Raw genomic sequence first — 17,376 nt, forward strand, 5'->3', positions numbered from 1 at the left:
CATTAATTTATTGAATAATTAAGTAAATATAATTTCTTGATTTACCTTTGTAAAGAAATCTCATTGCTCTCTGCTGTCTTTACCCAATGACATCTTTACCTGCGTCGGCCACCGTAGCTTCTCTAAAGGGAGGGATGAGCAGGGGACTGAGCCGTTGATTAAAAATTACACAGTGCTCCTTTAAGGTTTCTCTGTGATTCAGGAAAAACTGAAAGTGAATGTGCTGGTGCGCAGAAGGCTAAATCAGAATCAGAATCAGAATGATCTTTATTGCCAGGTATGTTTACACATACACAACAGAATGACAGTGACAGAACATAAAACACATAATAAAAGAATAAAAAATACAAAATATACAAATAAGTAGGTAAGGAATGACAATATACAAACTGACAGTTGTAGGCAGGTATATTACAAAAAGCAGTTATGTATGTACAGGTATATTATGTGCAAAATGTAAGTGTACACTAAGTATGTGTGTAGATAAGTAAGTGTATGTGTATATAAATATAAAGTGTAGTGTGTTCCACAGTTATTATCAATTGTTCATTAGATGGATTGCCTGAGGGAAGAAACTGTTCTTGTGTCTGGTCGTTCTGGTGCTCAGTGCTCTGTAGCGTCGACCAGATGGCAACAGTTCAAAGAGGGAGTGTACTTGATGTGAGGGGTCCAGATTGATTTTACTGGCCCTTTTCCTCACTCTGGATAAGTACAGTTCTTGAATAGAAGGGAGGGTTGTTCCGATGATTCGCTCAGCAGTCCGGACTACCCTCTGTAGTCTTTTGAGGTCTGATTTAGAATCTGAGCTGAACCAGACAGTTACTGAAGTGCAGAGGATGGATTCAATGATGGCGGAGTAGAACTGTTTCAGCAGCTCCTGTGGCAAGTTAAATTTCCTCAGCTGGCGAAGGAAGTACAACCTCTGCTGGGCCTTTTTCACAATGGAGTCAATGTGAATGTCCCACTTCAGGTCCTGAGAGATATTGGTGCCCAGGAACCTGAATGACTCCACTGCAGTCACAGTGCTGTTCATGATTGTGAGTGGGGGGGCAGCAGGGGGGTTTCTCCTGAAGTCCACGATCATCTCCACTGTTTTGAGCGTGTTAAACTCCAGGTTGTTGAGAGTGCACCAGACAGACAGCTCTTTAACCTCCTGTAAGCTGACTCGTCACTATCCTGAATGAGGCCGATGAGTGTGGTGTCATCTGCAAACTTCAGGAGCTTGACAGAGGGGTCCTTAGATGTGCAATTGTTAGTGTACAGGAGAGTATCCAGCAAGGGTCCAGTGATGTCCTTCAGGTGGGCCAACACCAGTTTTTCAAATGACTTTTTGACTACGGATGTTAAAGCCACAGGCCTGTAGTCATTTAGTCCTCTAATTTTGGGTTTCTTTGGGATGGGGATGATGGTGGAGCTTTTGAAGCATGAAGGGACTTCGCACATCTGTGTGAAGATGGGGGAACTGTGCGAAGTCCCTTAAAGATGCTGCATTCAATTTTATCTTTAGATGGTAAATTTAGATTTCAAATCCAATATTTATTTTAGAACCGTTAAAATTATTTACTGTATGTAACGCAAGTACTTTATAAGTAACTGTAATTAAATTACTTAAAAATGAGCAGTAACACCTTACTTTACTTTTTCAATGGATAAATAATTTAATTACAGAAACGCATTACACCCAACACTGCCTGGGAGTGAGAATAATATGTTGTTGTATTATAGTGTAACAGCTCTGTACAGGTCAGTTCTCCCTGTAGAATCATATGACAGATTCCAACACAAGGGCGTTTAATAGAGAAAGAAAACGAGTGAATGTTCCATTCTCATGCTTTGTGAAATATCCACAATGACAGATCCTCTCTCTCTTATTCTTTCTCCCTCTCTCCCCCTCTATTCAAAGACATGTAATTGCATCATTTTTCAGGACTTTGGCCCTGTCTGGGAGGTGGATTCGCCTCATTCATCATACTAATGGAGGCAGGAGTGATTGGAAAATACAGGCTTTGATCATGGTGTCGTCTTCTTTTTCCCATCACTCTCCAGCATGCATGTATGTAAACACAGATAATCAACTTCATCCAGCATTGATGGGTGTCATTTACAATGTACAATGCTAACGGCTGAGCCTTTAAGGTTGTTTAGTAACTTCCCATTTAGATGACACCTTCAATCTGAAATGATTTACAGTAATTGAAGGGACTAAGTGGTAATCTCTTGGGGAAAGCAGTCTCAGTAGGTCTCTAGTCTCAGGGTACTTCTTAATACTGAACCTGTTAAAGTAGCTGTTAGGAGTGCTGTGAGATTTTTGATGCTGGCTATATGAAAAACAATACAAAATTCAAATCAAATATATTTTTAAATGTAGTTTTTTATGTTCTGTAAATGTAGCCATTATTTAAAATATATTTTATTTATTTATTTTTTCTAAATATCTTTGTTTATATTACCCAAAATAATATAAAAATTGTTGTAAAGATTTTATTTTGAGATAATTAATGCATTTTCTTGTGTATTTTAGCAATTGAAGGTTTATATATATATATATATATATATATATATTCATTAAGAAATATATTTTTCGTTAAGCTACACAACATACAGTACAGCATATATTTAAAATGTATCTTTTCTCTTAAGAAAATATGTTGTCTGTGTGGGGTATATATACCAATAAAGACCAAGGCCCGGTTCCCCAAAACGTTCTTATCGCTAAGTAGTTCTTATCGGTATCTTATCAATCGATGCCAACTAATTCAGCACCATTACTTGGGACAGCGCTCTTGTAACGTCGGACGTAAGAGGCAGCGTGCTAAGAAGCTTCCTAAGGGACACTACAGGGAATACACTTAGGAACATAAACAACTTTGGTAAGATATATCTTTCGAGGTCTTCTTAGCGCGCTAAGAGTGAGCGTTATCGGGGAACCGGGCCCAAGTCCTTTAAGTGTTCTTTTTAAGAAGGCTTAAATGAGTCAGTTTTATTTAAACGGTATCTTAAAAGCTCAAATTACTATTCTGAAACATAATATAGGCTCAGGCTGTGGTTTTATAGGGTATTTATTGATTGAGAAACAGGTGATTTAATTAGTTTTCATAGCAGCCATACACTCAGAATCACTGGAGCTTGTTTTCAATTCTTCCTACTTAGGGAATGTGCAGGTCACACTGTTCGCACCTGCATTTAAAGTTATAGTAACACCCGTTGTACCCCATTTTGTTCCCAACTGATTTTGGATTTGATTTAGCTAAAGGTGCGGTTATGTGTACAGTATGTGACAAAGAGAGAGTTGTTTTGGATGGTACTGCAGTTAGTGGAGACTTTTTAACCCCTACTTTCAAAGAAAATCAACCTCTCAAACACATTAGCACATGGCATCCTATATAATCAAGTCATATCCATGAGAGAGTGAATGGGCAAGCTGTTGTGTTTCATTCCTCAAATTTAGCTTTAAGCATGCTATTGTATATCAATCATAAATATGTCACAGTCATAAATTAATACTTAAATGTCCTTTCATTTTGTAAAAAAAAAAAAAAAAAAAAACCTTGACACTTCAGCTTTCATGTGGACAAACCGCAAAATAACATTGAATAACATTGAAAGTCAAATCAGAAATGTTTCAAAATAGTATTTTAAAGACTAAATGAGAGATCTGATATTTACAGAACTGTAAGCTTGACATTCAGTGTGCATTTCTAACTGATGTGATGCATTTGCATTAATATGTATGCATGAATATGTATCCCACCCACTGGGAGAATTTTGGCTCTCTTTGTCAGAGTGTATTGCAATTACAGTACTAAAGAGCTTTCTTTATTCACCACGACAGCTGGATCCAATTTTTCAAACCACAAATTGGTCAGCCAAGAGTATCTATTTAAGCAATTTTAAAACTACTGTTTTTATTTTTTTTTTATTCTCTTTTCTGAAGTCTGTTATTACCTCCAAACCAAGGAGATAAGAGAGAGCCAGTGAAATTATACAGAGAACTATCCTCGCCTCTACAAATTAGCTTTACACACCCACTGTCTATTGAGATTTTGCAGTGGCACTCAGAGGTGTAGAGTTCACAGTCTACTTTGTACATTTTATTGTCTTATTCAGAACTAACAGCCAATAAAAGTTTCTGGGAGAGCAAAGATCAGTTTAGAAAAATTGTGAAGTAAATCATCTTTCTACGTTATTTTACTGTTGGCGAAAACATGATTTTACAACTTCAGACTGATCCAATATTGCTCACTATGAGTATTAAGCGATTTTTAAGTGATTTAAGTAAAATAAATTCTAATTAAAATTTCATTTAAAAAAAAAATGTGTTGCCAGGGTCCCCTATTCCCTGAGGAGACTGATAAACAAATTTATTTTCTTAGGCTTTACAATAGGTATAAATACAACTATTGCAACCTATTGCAACATAGAAGTTCTCTGTCCCACTATTTGAACTTTCTTAGTGCTGTTCATGTTAAAGCAATGATTGAAATGGTTCTGATATTTAAAAAAAAGAGTGAATGTGCATAATCAACCATGCTTATTCTGATATATATATATATATATATATATATGTATGTATATCCATTCTATTTTAATGAAAGGCTGTGATTGCTAAAATCACCTAGATAAAATAATAATCCTAAATCTGTAATCTACACAGGGTGTTTATGTGTCATTTTGAGCAGGCAGTCAATGGGGCCATCTTAAAGGGCCCCTTCCCGTTATGACGTAGAACATTATGGATAAATATCCCTATATAGAACTGTTTTTAAATTGCAGATAATCCCCAAGAAGCTTCATATAAATATTGCGTGTTTATATAGAGACACAATTACAAGCAACAGCAGATCACATACAAATGTTGATTCGTATGCACAGCGGACAGAAGATAAGACACATGCTGATTGTCGTGACAGCTGCAGTTTGTCAGTGTAAAAACGCTGTAGGAGCAGATTTTGCCAGTCACTGACTTCTTGTGATTGTCGGGTAGATTATTCAAGGTTCTAATAATACCCATTGCTCATTCAGATAACCTAATAACTAATCAGTGTATAAAATACATAGTGGACAACTATGTGGGATGCATTTTTTTGTCGCACTCCTGCAAGAATTTAGCCTGCTTCTACAAAAAATGTAACATAGTCTCGCTCCTGCACAAAGTTTTCATGTTTTTGTCGCAGAAAAGCCCACAGGTACACTCTTAGAAAAATGGTGCTTTCATTGGAGCCCACAACTTTTCAAATGGTACAAATCCTACTTTATTTCCCTCTAAAAGGTGTATCCAGTATTAGTATCTGTATTTTTATAGTTTAATGTAATATGGTTTAATATTTTTTTAAGAGAATGCTCGAAATACACTATTTAGGTAGTACTTTACAATAATTAACTAACACGTTAATACACCTTTAACATTAACTAATCATACCTTATTGCAAAGTATTACAATTATTTGTTATTAAAGTATATATATATATATGTGTGTGTGTGTGTGTGTGTGTGTGTGTGTGTGTGTGTGTGTGTGTGTGTGTGTGTGTGTGTGTGTGTGTGTGTGTGTGTGTGTGTGTGTGTGCATGATTTTGGGTGGCATCCAATACAAAAATAACCGTTTCCTTACCTAAATCCTGCATTGGGACCTGATCGGTTGCAGAATCACATCTGTGCTTCTGAAATGATTATATTTTTCTATATAGTGTAGTAGCTAGCTTTCTCTGTGTCATATGTGGCTGTAAATGTTTCTGCAAAGTTGCTTTGCAATGTTTGTATTAGTATTTGTATTGTAAAAAGCGCTATACAACTAAACTTGAATTGAAAAAAGAAAATTGCATTAAATGTCTTTGTTAGAAAAACGTTACGAGCATGATAGAACTCAGCACTGAAAAAAAAAAACGGTGACTGGAGCGGTGAGTGTGTGGATTCCAACCTAAACACCTTTGATTGGCCATTGTGCTTTAGAAATCAACAAACATGTCTGTGATTGGCTACACTGCTCACCTCTGCAAAAATGCATTGTAAAATCATTTGACGCTTTCCAAAGCAGAAGGGCAGGTACACTGGATTGTTTGCCAAATCCATTTTGTTATGCTGTTATTACAAAGAAAACAGATCCTAGACCAGGGTTTATGGGCAGCTTTTCCATCTAAAAGCAGTCAGAAGCAACAGCAGGCAGTGGTATGTGTAAGACTATAATATTCGCTAAACTCAAGTCCGACCGATCAAGTCCGAAGGGAGGACACAAGAATGTCCGTGGGGGGGCCAGGCAAGTATATTGCGTTGAGTAAAATAATATTATTTACACCACATTAAAGACTTTATAAATGAAATAAAATATATACAAACTACCCAGCACCTAGGTAAAAAATATTAAAACCCAATAAAATGACCAAAGACTAAAGGACAGCATTTGTTCCTTTTTTTTTCCCGTGAGAGTATAAGCATATTTTTAGTCCCTCTCCCATAAGATTTTGTGTCGCTCTGGTGCCATAGGCTATTTTTTTCCGATCCCCTCCACACACAACGCTTCAGTCCTCATCTTCTTGCATTTGTCACAGCGGGCAAAGGAAGCTGCTTTCCCTTGCTGGCTCCCACAAATGAAAAAACATTGAAAATATCCATCCCTGCACCTGTAAAACATTTATTTTTGTTGCTCAATAGATATATAACACAAATAACGTTCTGTACCTTAAAAACATGAAATACATTTGAGTAACTTCTATTTTATCTTTAGATATTTGCATTTTGCAGCAGTCATTTCTTTATCCCACTTCTCAAACACATCAATATCTTCTCTCCCACATCCAAACTCAGCAATTCAAAACTATGCTGCATCAGATCCTGCTGGATAGTTTTGTGCATTTATAGGTATGTGTATCGTAGACACTAGCATGGTAATTTTAGGGTAGGCACAGAATCAGTTGTTTTAATTATACTTATCTTCACATAAAGTACACACACTCCCTCTAAATGTTAAGTGCTGTCTCACCTTTCTTAAAGTTTGACAGCTGGTGACCTCTTAAGGGGAAACGCCTCCATCTGTGTGAGGGTGAGGGTTTAATTTACAGTTATTTATGTACATTATCAGGTGTTCCTTTTTGTTGCTTGAGTGCTGCTGTAATATAGGCTGTTTTATGAAACACTTTCCCTTGAGTATCCAACAGCTGTGAACTGACTGATGTCTGAGTAATCATTCTGCCTTTATTGCCTGGTCATGTACACTAGTGATTTGTGTTTTCTGAATTGATCAAAACACCATAAACTCATATGTTTATATGCAATTCTCTCAGCTTTGGCTGACAGACAGAGATAGGGCTTGAGAGTTGAATTGAGAGCCTGAGGTTTTTATGCTGTATCTGTCAGCAGCTCAGACTCATGCTTGCTAAACAACAGTCTTTTTGTGTCTGTTTTCTCCCTGTAAGTCTTTAAAGCCTTGAAAAGGGATTTGGTCTTGAACCATGTGAAAATCACCTTTCTATAATCAACCTTTCTATGAGAAGAATGCTTTGTATTTATGTATGCTAGATTCATGGGTCTAATTATAGTCTGACCTAGCTTGAGTACTCAGTATCTTATACTTATGTTCATGCATGCAAATGCTGATATCCAGAGGCAAAAAAGTAGCCAAGCATGTCAACACATGACAAGGTAATTAATAAATAAAGGATAAGATTTCCTCACTGTTCCCTGAGGATGTCTGTTTTTCTTTGTGAAGCATTGAATACATTGATCTCACATTCTTTATTCATGTGATAGATTAATAGAAAGCCCTATTTAATTCTCATTTTCAGTCACATAAATTCCTGTTGTTTCCTTGAGCAGAGCAGCCTCTGTCTACAGCCTTCCATCTTAAATTAAACACTCTTTGGGAGACAAGGCTGGATCAGTTACCATAGCAACATGCTATCTGACTTAACAAGGTCCAGCTTAGAATTAGACAGAGCTGAAACATAATTGTACCATAAGATAGAAGGGGAGAGTAGGAATGAGTCAGAGTGATAAAGTTAAATGTAAAAGTATTTTAAAATAATTTGCTTATTATTTGGATATTTTCAGATATTTTAATTTAAAACTTACTCCAAAAAGTGCTGTTCAAGTGATTTTTTTTCTTCTTCTTCCAGGTGAGATTATTCTAATAATGTGTAGAAAAAGTTAACATTACCATTAAAAAGTTTGGACTTGGTAAGATTTCCCTTTTGCTTACCTAGGCTGCATTTATTTAATCAAAAACACAGTACATACAGCAATATTGTGAAATATTACTATTTAAAATAAAAAAAATTCCGGTTTTATATATCTAAAATGTAATTTATACCTGTGATGAGAAAAAAAAATATTGGAATTTATTTTGGCTTTAGTACAGTGTAAAAAGGAAAGAAAATGGGTCTAGAGATTGTACCATAAATATAAATATGAAAATAGTATATCTCTGCAGAAAGGTCCTTAAAGCAATAGTTTACCCAGAAATGAAAAGTCTGTCATTTACCCTTATTTTGTTCCAAACCTGTATGACTTTCCTCTTTCTGTGTAACATGAAATAAGATTCTTTTTTTCTTTTATTCTTTCTTTCTTTTTCTTTTTTCTTTTTTTCTTTTTTTCTTTTTTTCTTTTTTTCTTTTTTTCTTTTTTTCTTTTTTTCTTTTTTTCTTTTTTTATGGACAAAAACAGTAAAAGGGATATTCAAATATCTTCTATTGTGTTCACCTCAATTGTGCGGATTTTGCACATCCCTAGGGTAGAATTGATTTCCAAAATGAGTTGTCCTGTAGTTTTTCTATAATGGTCATAAGTTTATGCATGACTCATTTGCAGCAGATCCCTGTCTGTTTTGCTGTTGTTTATGCTGTTGCGGATTGACAGCAATCAGTAGGTGTTTGATTCAAGAGTCTGAACTCAATCCTGCAGATAGTAAACACTGCAGATAGCAGACTGGATTTAATTTCAGAGTGTACATCCACTTCAGCCAATGGATTTATTCCTTTATGCTTCTTTTGCCAGTGAGAATTGAATTATGGAGATGTTTTGAAATGTTTTGTTATTGCCATCTGAGAGTGATATATATTTACGTGCTTCCACTCACCAAGAACAAATACATTTTTTTCCTTTCCCACAAGTTTTTATTTGTGCACACACATCCATATTTTTATGTACAGCTCAAATCCCAGCTCAGATCTCATCAGCCTTTGATTTGGCATCTTTGCCCACCTTTGCAGTGGGCATGCATTATTGAGGTAAACAGGTACAGAAGGCAGGCCCTAGCAGACCAGGGAGTGCATGTAATGTTAATGAAAACAACTGTGCAAAGTTTACAGAAAGATATACATTTGAGGAATAACAGAATTTGCAATGATAATCTTTTTTTTTTTTTTGTATTTACGTATTTGGAAGATGCATAGATGCATTTTATCAGTCCTGGCGATCAAAACCATGGCCTTGGGAACACTGTGCTAGCTGAGCTCCATAAATTGTTAAATTATAATGGGGCACAGAAAAGGCTAGATGTTTTTCTTTATCAAGGCAAAGCATCGATCTGCTAGCATTTCTTAACATTTTATAAGGACTCATGAATGATGCATGTGTGATGAAATGATAAAAAAGAAAACGAATGGGGTTTTTACAGAAAATCACTGCTTAGAAAGTGCCGCTGCTCGTCTTGTTCAAGGTTCACCACAGCTGGAGACAGGACATTGCAATCAGTGCTCAAAAGCTGTAAGAAATGCAACAGCTTTCAACCAACAATTTCACTTATATATACCCAGATAATGGTTGTGATTTCCGGAAGTCTCTATTACCAAAAAGCAAGAATGTGTGAGCTATTAAATGCTGTAGACTGTCCAGGGCCCGGTTCCCCGATAACGTTCACTCTTAGCGCGCTAAGAAGACATTGAAAGATATATCTTACCAAAGTTGTTGATGTTTCTAAGTGTGTTCCCCGAAGTGTCCCTTAGGAAGCTACTTAGCACGCTGCCTCTTACGTCCGACGTTACAAGAGCGCTGTCCAAATCAGGGTGCTGAATTAGTTGGCATCGATTGCTCATGAATCGATTTTCCACTGCACATGAAGTGCATTACAGCGTTAAGAAAGACAAGACGTTCTATGCAAATGAAACATTCCTCAAATTATTACAGTAACATTTATTTTAACATAGTTTAAGTTATCAGTAGAATATAGACTATAAATTAAATTATCAAATGGTCAGTAATATGTTCACACGATAGGCTATGTTGTGACGGTTAGACGAACCGGGTATCCCTCGCTAATCATCCACCCTCCTTATCCCGTTGTGCCGCTTTTTGACATGGGTTTAACGACTTATAAAAAAAATTATATAATACACTTTTATATTAATGGTAAGGTACTTTACAATCAGAATTAAATGGCAAGCAGCTGCAGTTACTTCTGTTTAATGTAGTATTGATTGCAATTGGTTTATGTTTTTAATAAAAAACAACCTATCTACAATGAACAGAGAGAGAGAGAGAGAGAGAGAGAGAGAGAGTTAGATACAAAATATGCTGGGGAAACAACGTAAAAAAGGGCACCAAGCCTCTCATCAGAGGAACTTGAAGTGTTGCTGGACCTTGCCACCAGGTCAGATATCACACCCCTATGGTCCACTATAACCTGCACATTTATGGCCGCATCTTCCTTTCGCGATAAGTAGCCTACGCCTGATCATTCACTGATGGATTGGCAATAGGGATGAGTGCCATCCACCAGGATGCAATCCCCGGCATGGCGCAGAAGGGCGTTGGTGACAGTGTGGACGCACTTCCACACAGAGGTCTTGATTAGGCTGTAGCCCTCTCCCACGACCTCGATGAATCTCTCTGTAGCAAAAAAAAAAAAAGTAGCGCTGGGCTTCAGGGCTTAAAGCAGAATTCCGCCGCTTTAGCCTGGCCAGCGCAGGTCTGGGAAGATCCAGCTGCTCCACAATGAGTTGTCTTGGGAGGGGATTTTTTTTTAATATAGCCACGTCAGGCAAAATGTCAAAAGGGCTTAAGTTTTGCCGAATAAAAAAACTGACATGGACTAAACGGCTCCGAGTCCGGCTCCGTCTTTGATTCAATACAAGGACACGTTGGATCGCTGCCATAGTTGGTCGCTTACTGGACACCACCATGCTTACCCATTTAAAGATCTTAGCCATTTAGAGCCAAATTGTTTGCCAGATTTTAATTATCAAAAAAATGATTGCCAATTCGCTTTAATTAAATTACGAAAAAGCCTAGGCTAATAACCACCTTATTAGTTCTGTAACCACATAAAGTCAACTTCATAAATAGGCCTGTATCCATTGCGAACATAATTTATTATGAGTCTTAAAAAATAACAGAAAATCATTGTTGAGCCACAAAATTGTCAACATACCATAGTTTGACTTGTACTTCGCTGCGCTGGTTTCTAAAGACTGCTGTACAGTAGCGTCATGAGCTCAAATAACGCTTTAGAGAGAGCTACGAATGGTCCAGACCAACCTTACGAAAGTGTGACTTACAGAAGATATACTTAGCGTACGAACGTGTCGGGAACCGTGCCATAAGGTTAAGAGAGAGGTTAAGGGATAGGTTAAGAACTACTTAGCGATAAGAACGTTTTGGGGAACCGGGCCCTGTTGATTTTAGTTTGAAGACAACACAAATTGACCAAGAGAGACTGTTTGGTAGAATAGGTCATTAATAATTTTGGAACAGATCGATATTATTAATTTTAATGACCCCTTATGTAATTGCATTCTTATGCATCTAGAGTTATTGATAACCTCCATACATTTTGAATAGCTGATAGTTTCTCAGTTTTGAATAAAATTAAATGCAAAGACTTAAAATAAAGAACAACTATTGTTTTTGTAAATTGTATCATTTACAGTACATGTGAAATATCTTCAGCAATCATATACACTTCAAGGCATTTCTAGAACTGTGTAAAGTATTTTTATGGAATCAGCATGAAATGGCAAAGCAGCAACTTTTCTTTTCTCAAACCCAAAGACTGGAGCTAGAAGGTGGACTGTCAGTCCATTAAATAAAACTAAAATTCTGACATTTAAAACATTTAAACTGTTAATGAAGTTAAATTGGGATGCAATTTACACTTTCCTTATTGTGGTAATCTACCAAAAGCAAATGAAACCGCAGTTTTCACCAGCTCAGCTTCAAAACAGTCTTGCTGTAGTGAAAAAAATGTAAATTGACAGTCAAATAACATAATCATTTGTTCTCATTATCAACACAGCAGAGTAGTCTAGTACACTTGCAGTTATTAAGTCTTGATTGCTGTTCCTTAAGTAAAGCTGTCTCTAATTTTGTAAAACAGTAATGTTATTTTTATGTCTAAATGTTGCCTAATAAAGCTAAATAAAAAAAGATGTATTATTCAAAAGCTGTTGTGCACCACATCTAAACCTTCTTTTTCTAACCTACTTTGCCTCACATTTTCTATTAATTTACCACTGGAGTTGGATCATGTGTTACTGTATATTCTCTCTTTGATTCATGGTATAAAGTGATGGGGGTGAAGAAAGCGATCCCAGTTTCTGCTTAATAACGTCACAGTTTGAGTGGAAAAGATGTCACAGTATAAAAAAAGGCATAAAAATTCTTTGAAGGTTGAGATATAGAATGAAGGGATCAAAAGCTGTCTTCTTCATGAAATCAGGAGTTTCAGTTGAATAAGTCAGTGAGGATCACTTTTCGTCCTCGTCGTTGTGGAACAGGACTGCAGTCATGGAAACTCCTGTTGTTTTGATCTATTGCATGCAAGAGAGAAAGAGTTGCAATATAGCAAACAGCAGAACGCAAAGGAATTTGGTTATGACTTTGGGGATTACCCTGTACTACCAACATATATAAATTCATGATATGATGTTATGGTCTGGGTTTGACTGGTTGCACAACATGAAGCATAGATTGAAAAGCAAGGAGTTTTTATTTTTTATTTTATTTTATTTATTTTTACAGATGCTTCAATGCACTTATAGTGCAAGACTGATTCACTCCCTTGGACGGAATCACATGTGATGCATGTGCTGTGCTGCACATCTGAGTGCAATTCAGTAGAAGGACTCGGATCAATATTTTTTTTTTTTTCATGGTGATGTAAAGAACCACCAAGACACTCTCTATTGTTTTGAAGCATGCATGCAAGCGGCGTTCCAACCTCCAGTTGCTTGTTAATCTTTTCCAGCATCCGATGTTTACTTTGAAATGCAACTTGAGCAGGAAAATTAGTTTTTTTGTGTGTTTCATCTGTCTGTGTCTGACATAGAAATACACTCCCACTATCTCTTTCTGTATATAATGCACCTATATTCAGTGTTGGGGAGTAACTAGTTACATGTAACGGCGTTACGTAATTTAATTACAAAATTATTGTAACTGTAATTAGTTACAGTTACTAAGAAAAAATGAGTAATTAAATTACAGTTACTTATGAAATTTTTTACGATTACAAAGGGGATTACATTTGAATATTTACACACATCCACATACAGATTTAACTGATTTCTTTCCCAAATTGCACTGACTATTCTGAGACATACCGCCCTAATAATTTCCGGGATGCGGAAATACAGTCTGGTTCGTAGAATCCAGTCATAAAAACGAAATGCCTAACGCGGACGGAATATGCCACATTTTGGATGACTAAATCAAAAGTAGGTCAGTACACTTGAATCAAAACATGACATCGACTAGTGTCTGTGAATATAAAGCCCCAAAAATGCAATATATGACTTGCACATTCTGCATGTCTGTGGAAATCAGGCGCGGACTGGACACCGGGAGAACCGGGACAATTCCCGGTGGCCTGGCAGCCGATTTTGCCCCACTATTTAATATCATTATTGTATAATTGTCTGCCGAATGTACTAAAGCGATCATTTGCGAATCCGCTATTTGATAATTAAATCTCTAATAAGTCATGAATTGTTAGTCATGACTCGCGCGCTCTCCGCGGCTCCGCCAAATGGTTTGGATCAGACTCAGAGTAATCAATGCGAGAGAGAGAGAGAGAGAGAGAGAGAGAGAGAGAGAGAGAGAGAGAGAGAGAGAATAGAGTGGACTGCTGGAGCAGAGAAGCAGAACTCCTGTTCAGGGTTTCAGGTCAGTTTCATCTGTAAAGATGCTTTTTTGTCTTTGTTTTTTTATTTATTTAATCAAGCAGCAGCACGTTGCTCATCAGTCATCACTCAAAATACTATATAAAGGACATCATTATTATCTGTTGTGATGTTACAGTAGTAATTTAGCTGAAAAAAAATTCCGATTTTTTTTTTATAGGTTTAGGGGGAGCTACGACAGACAACAACACAAACCTTACGAAAATTAACATTTTAATATTTAACTAAAAATCCAGAGAAAATGGTTACTATTGTTTAACTGTGATAACCAAAAAGTAAAATTATTTTACAAATGTATTTATTTAAAAATAAATACAAATCCATTTGCAAAAAAAACAACAACAAAAAAAACAAGGTTATTTTACTTTTATATAGGTTAATAAAAGTATGGTAATTTTTTGTAAGGGAAAAACATGACTCGTGTACAGTATTAGGATTTTTCTATAAAGATACTGTAGTATTGTAGAGTAAAGTCAAGTATATTGTATATAATTTTCCAGTCTGAATTATTTTCCCAGTCCGCCCCTCCTGTAAATTAATGGCAAAGACATGGTTTCATTTACTACACATAGGCCTACTGAAGCTCGCAGTGTTTCAACCTCTGCTGCCTCAATATAGGAGTACACAAGCACATAAACACAATTTCTAGAACTGCTCTGTGTCACTTCATGTGCATTTTACTTATTTTGAGAAAACTATCATCATATACAGAGACAGCAGTTTCAAAAAAACACCAATGTTTCAGGAGTTTATTACACAGAATACGTCACATGCTTATTAGATAACTGTATTTAAGTTGATGTATATGCTTTTATTTATTATTCTTTAATTTTCACAAATTTAGAAAAGTAATCAAAAAGTACTCAAAAGTAATTAGTTTAGTATAATTAGTATTACTTTAATAAAGTAATTGAAAAAGTTACACTACTATTACATTTTAAACAGGGTAACTTGTAATCTGTAACCTATTACATTTCCAAAGTAACCTTCCCAACACTGCCTATATTGAACCTGGACCGGATGTTTGATAAGGAATGTTTTTGATCAGTCTCCTGCAATGTGGTCTTATCGCTTCATTACTGCCTGCGGTTAGTCCAATATCTACACCCTAAACATGAAAGCGGGTCTGTTCCTCTGCAGGTGTTCCTATCTCACATAATTTAGATGTTCCACTGTGGCCACTGTCAAGATTCACAACCAGATATCAACAATTGCTATTCCATTTCATTGACAGGTTGTGATTTCATTGCATTTCTACCCACAACTACTGCATTTCTTAGGAATTCTGTACTATGTACTGTCCCTGTAACCGAAAGGGATAGTTCACCCAAAAACAAAACATCTGCCATCATTTACTAATCCACATGTCGTTTCTGTTTTTTCTTCTGTGGAACATAAAATAAGGTATTCTCAGTTGTTGTTGCTGTTGTTGTTGTTGGGTTTTTTTTTATTTATTTATTTTTTTTTTTCATACAGTAGATATGTACAGTCAGTGGTAATGAAAACAGTTTGGGTTACCAAAGTTCTTTAAAATAACCTCCTTTGTTTTCTTCAGAAGGAAGAAATACAGGGTAAGTAAATGATGGCAGAACTGTCATTGTTGGATGAACTATCCTTTTAAGATTTCATTATTCCCTGTGTATTAAATGTCAATCGTTTCCACTGACCCTATATTTGTGCTGCACTCTGTTCTCTATTTTGGTATCAGCAAAGATGCAAGTGTTACTCTGACAGATGCAAAGTTATCCATTTACATTGCTACAGGAAGCCGAAATTCTAATTTCATAAGTACACTAAATGTCTTCTGAAAAGTTGAAAATCAACTTTTAATGTTTCTTTGTTTCACAAAAGTACTTTTTTTAAAGAGTGTCCTTGGCTCTTTGTGCGCCATGATTGAGCTTATAACATTTGTATGCAGACCAAGAAAAGATTTGTTTATTTTCATCACACTAATTTTTCTGCATTCTTTTGTCTTTCTGTTTTCTGCAGGCAGTGGAAACGAATCTAGCATCCAAAGATAGTCACTGGGTGTACGCTAATGAGGTAAGCATACATTCATAATACGTTTCAGAAAGGAGGGATCGACTTTGAAGCTGTTGGCAGTAAGATCCTGAAAACAGCCCAAATTCAGTCTGCTGTCGTCATATCTAATTTCAACTTACAGTATTTGATATGTGGCACATCTCTCATTCAGTATGTAATATGTTGTCACCATGCTAGAGCAAAGCTGACAGTGGATTATTGCACTGTCACGACTCACAGCCACTGTTTTGCTCTCCTTATCCCTCGCTCTCCCTCACTCTGTTGACTGAGGACTGGATGAGGAAGCAAGACCTAATGAGAGTCTGGCCCTACAAGAACAAATGAGAGCTGAGCACAGCAAGTCTAGCCCAATAAGAACTGAGTACAGTACTCAGTAAGAAAGAGAGCATGGCTGTGGGCTGAATGGCATAAAAATTCTAATTCTGTTTGATGTTTTGACACCAAGAGACCAAAAACGCATCAGACAATGTCTTTTTATGCACACACACACACACACAGAGAGAGAGGGGACTTTGCTTTTACTTTGCTTCTCTGGGACTACCTGACAATAAGACAAAGTCATACTTGAGTTTAAAATCTTACAGCACACTACAAGCTACAAAAACACTTTCTCTATCTCTCTATCCATCTATACTACATGGCCAAACAAATATGATTTCAAAACCATTCACATGGAGAAGAGGCATCCCTTACCTTACCTATATATGAGCTTTCACTCTTCTGGAAAGGTTTTTGATCCCATTTGGACACATTTAAAAAAGCCAATACCAAAAAAAAAATGGCAAAAAGATATGAGTATCAGAGGTGCTCTCTTTAATATACTGAAAGTGGTGGGGGCTAGTAGTGTTAAAAAGGACAAAAATACACACAATGAAAGTAGTCCATAGGACTATCTTCTGAACCCATATGATAGCTTGGTGTATAAAACCAGTCGTCTAGTCGTCATTCAGTCAGAAAATTACTTGGAAAATACAGTATTAAAAAAATACTTTCACTGTATGAAAAAACCTTAGATATTCTGCTAAGCATCTTCTTTTGTGTTCCACTGGAGCAAAAAAGTCATACAGGATTGGAATGGCATTAAGGTGACCAAATTATGTTAATTTTTGGAAAATGGCTGCAGGCATGTGTGTATGTCTATGAAGACTGCATTAATTTTATGCACTTGCTTGAAATAGGTATATCAAAACCTGCTATTCCGAAGGGGATGCCCACATCAGGCCATGTA

At 36.3% G+C, this 17,376-nt stretch overlaps 1 protein-coding gene across 4 annotated transcripts in view; it reads left to right on the top strand.

The window, feature by feature from the left end:
* Window positions 1-17,376, top strand: part of grid1a (glutamate receptor, ionotropic, delta 1a) — a 233,214-nt gene that overhangs the window by 169,085 nt on the left and 46,753 nt on the right. For all 4 annotated transcript variants that reach the window (XM_059520395.1, XM_059520397.1, XM_059520398.1 and 1 more), the window contains exon 5: window positions 16,095-16,148. In XM_059520395.1, coding sequence (XP_059376378.1) covers window positions 16,095-16,148 — 54 coding nt within the window. The remainder of the gene's footprint in view (window positions 1-16,094; window positions 16,149-17,376) is intronic.

This window comes from Carassius carassius, chromosome 32 (genome assembly GCF_963082965.1).
Source record: "Carassius carassius chromosome 32, fCarCar2.1, whole genome shotgun sequence".
NCBI lineage: Eukaryota > Metazoa > Chordata > Actinopteri > Cypriniformes > Cyprinidae > Carassius > Carassius carassius.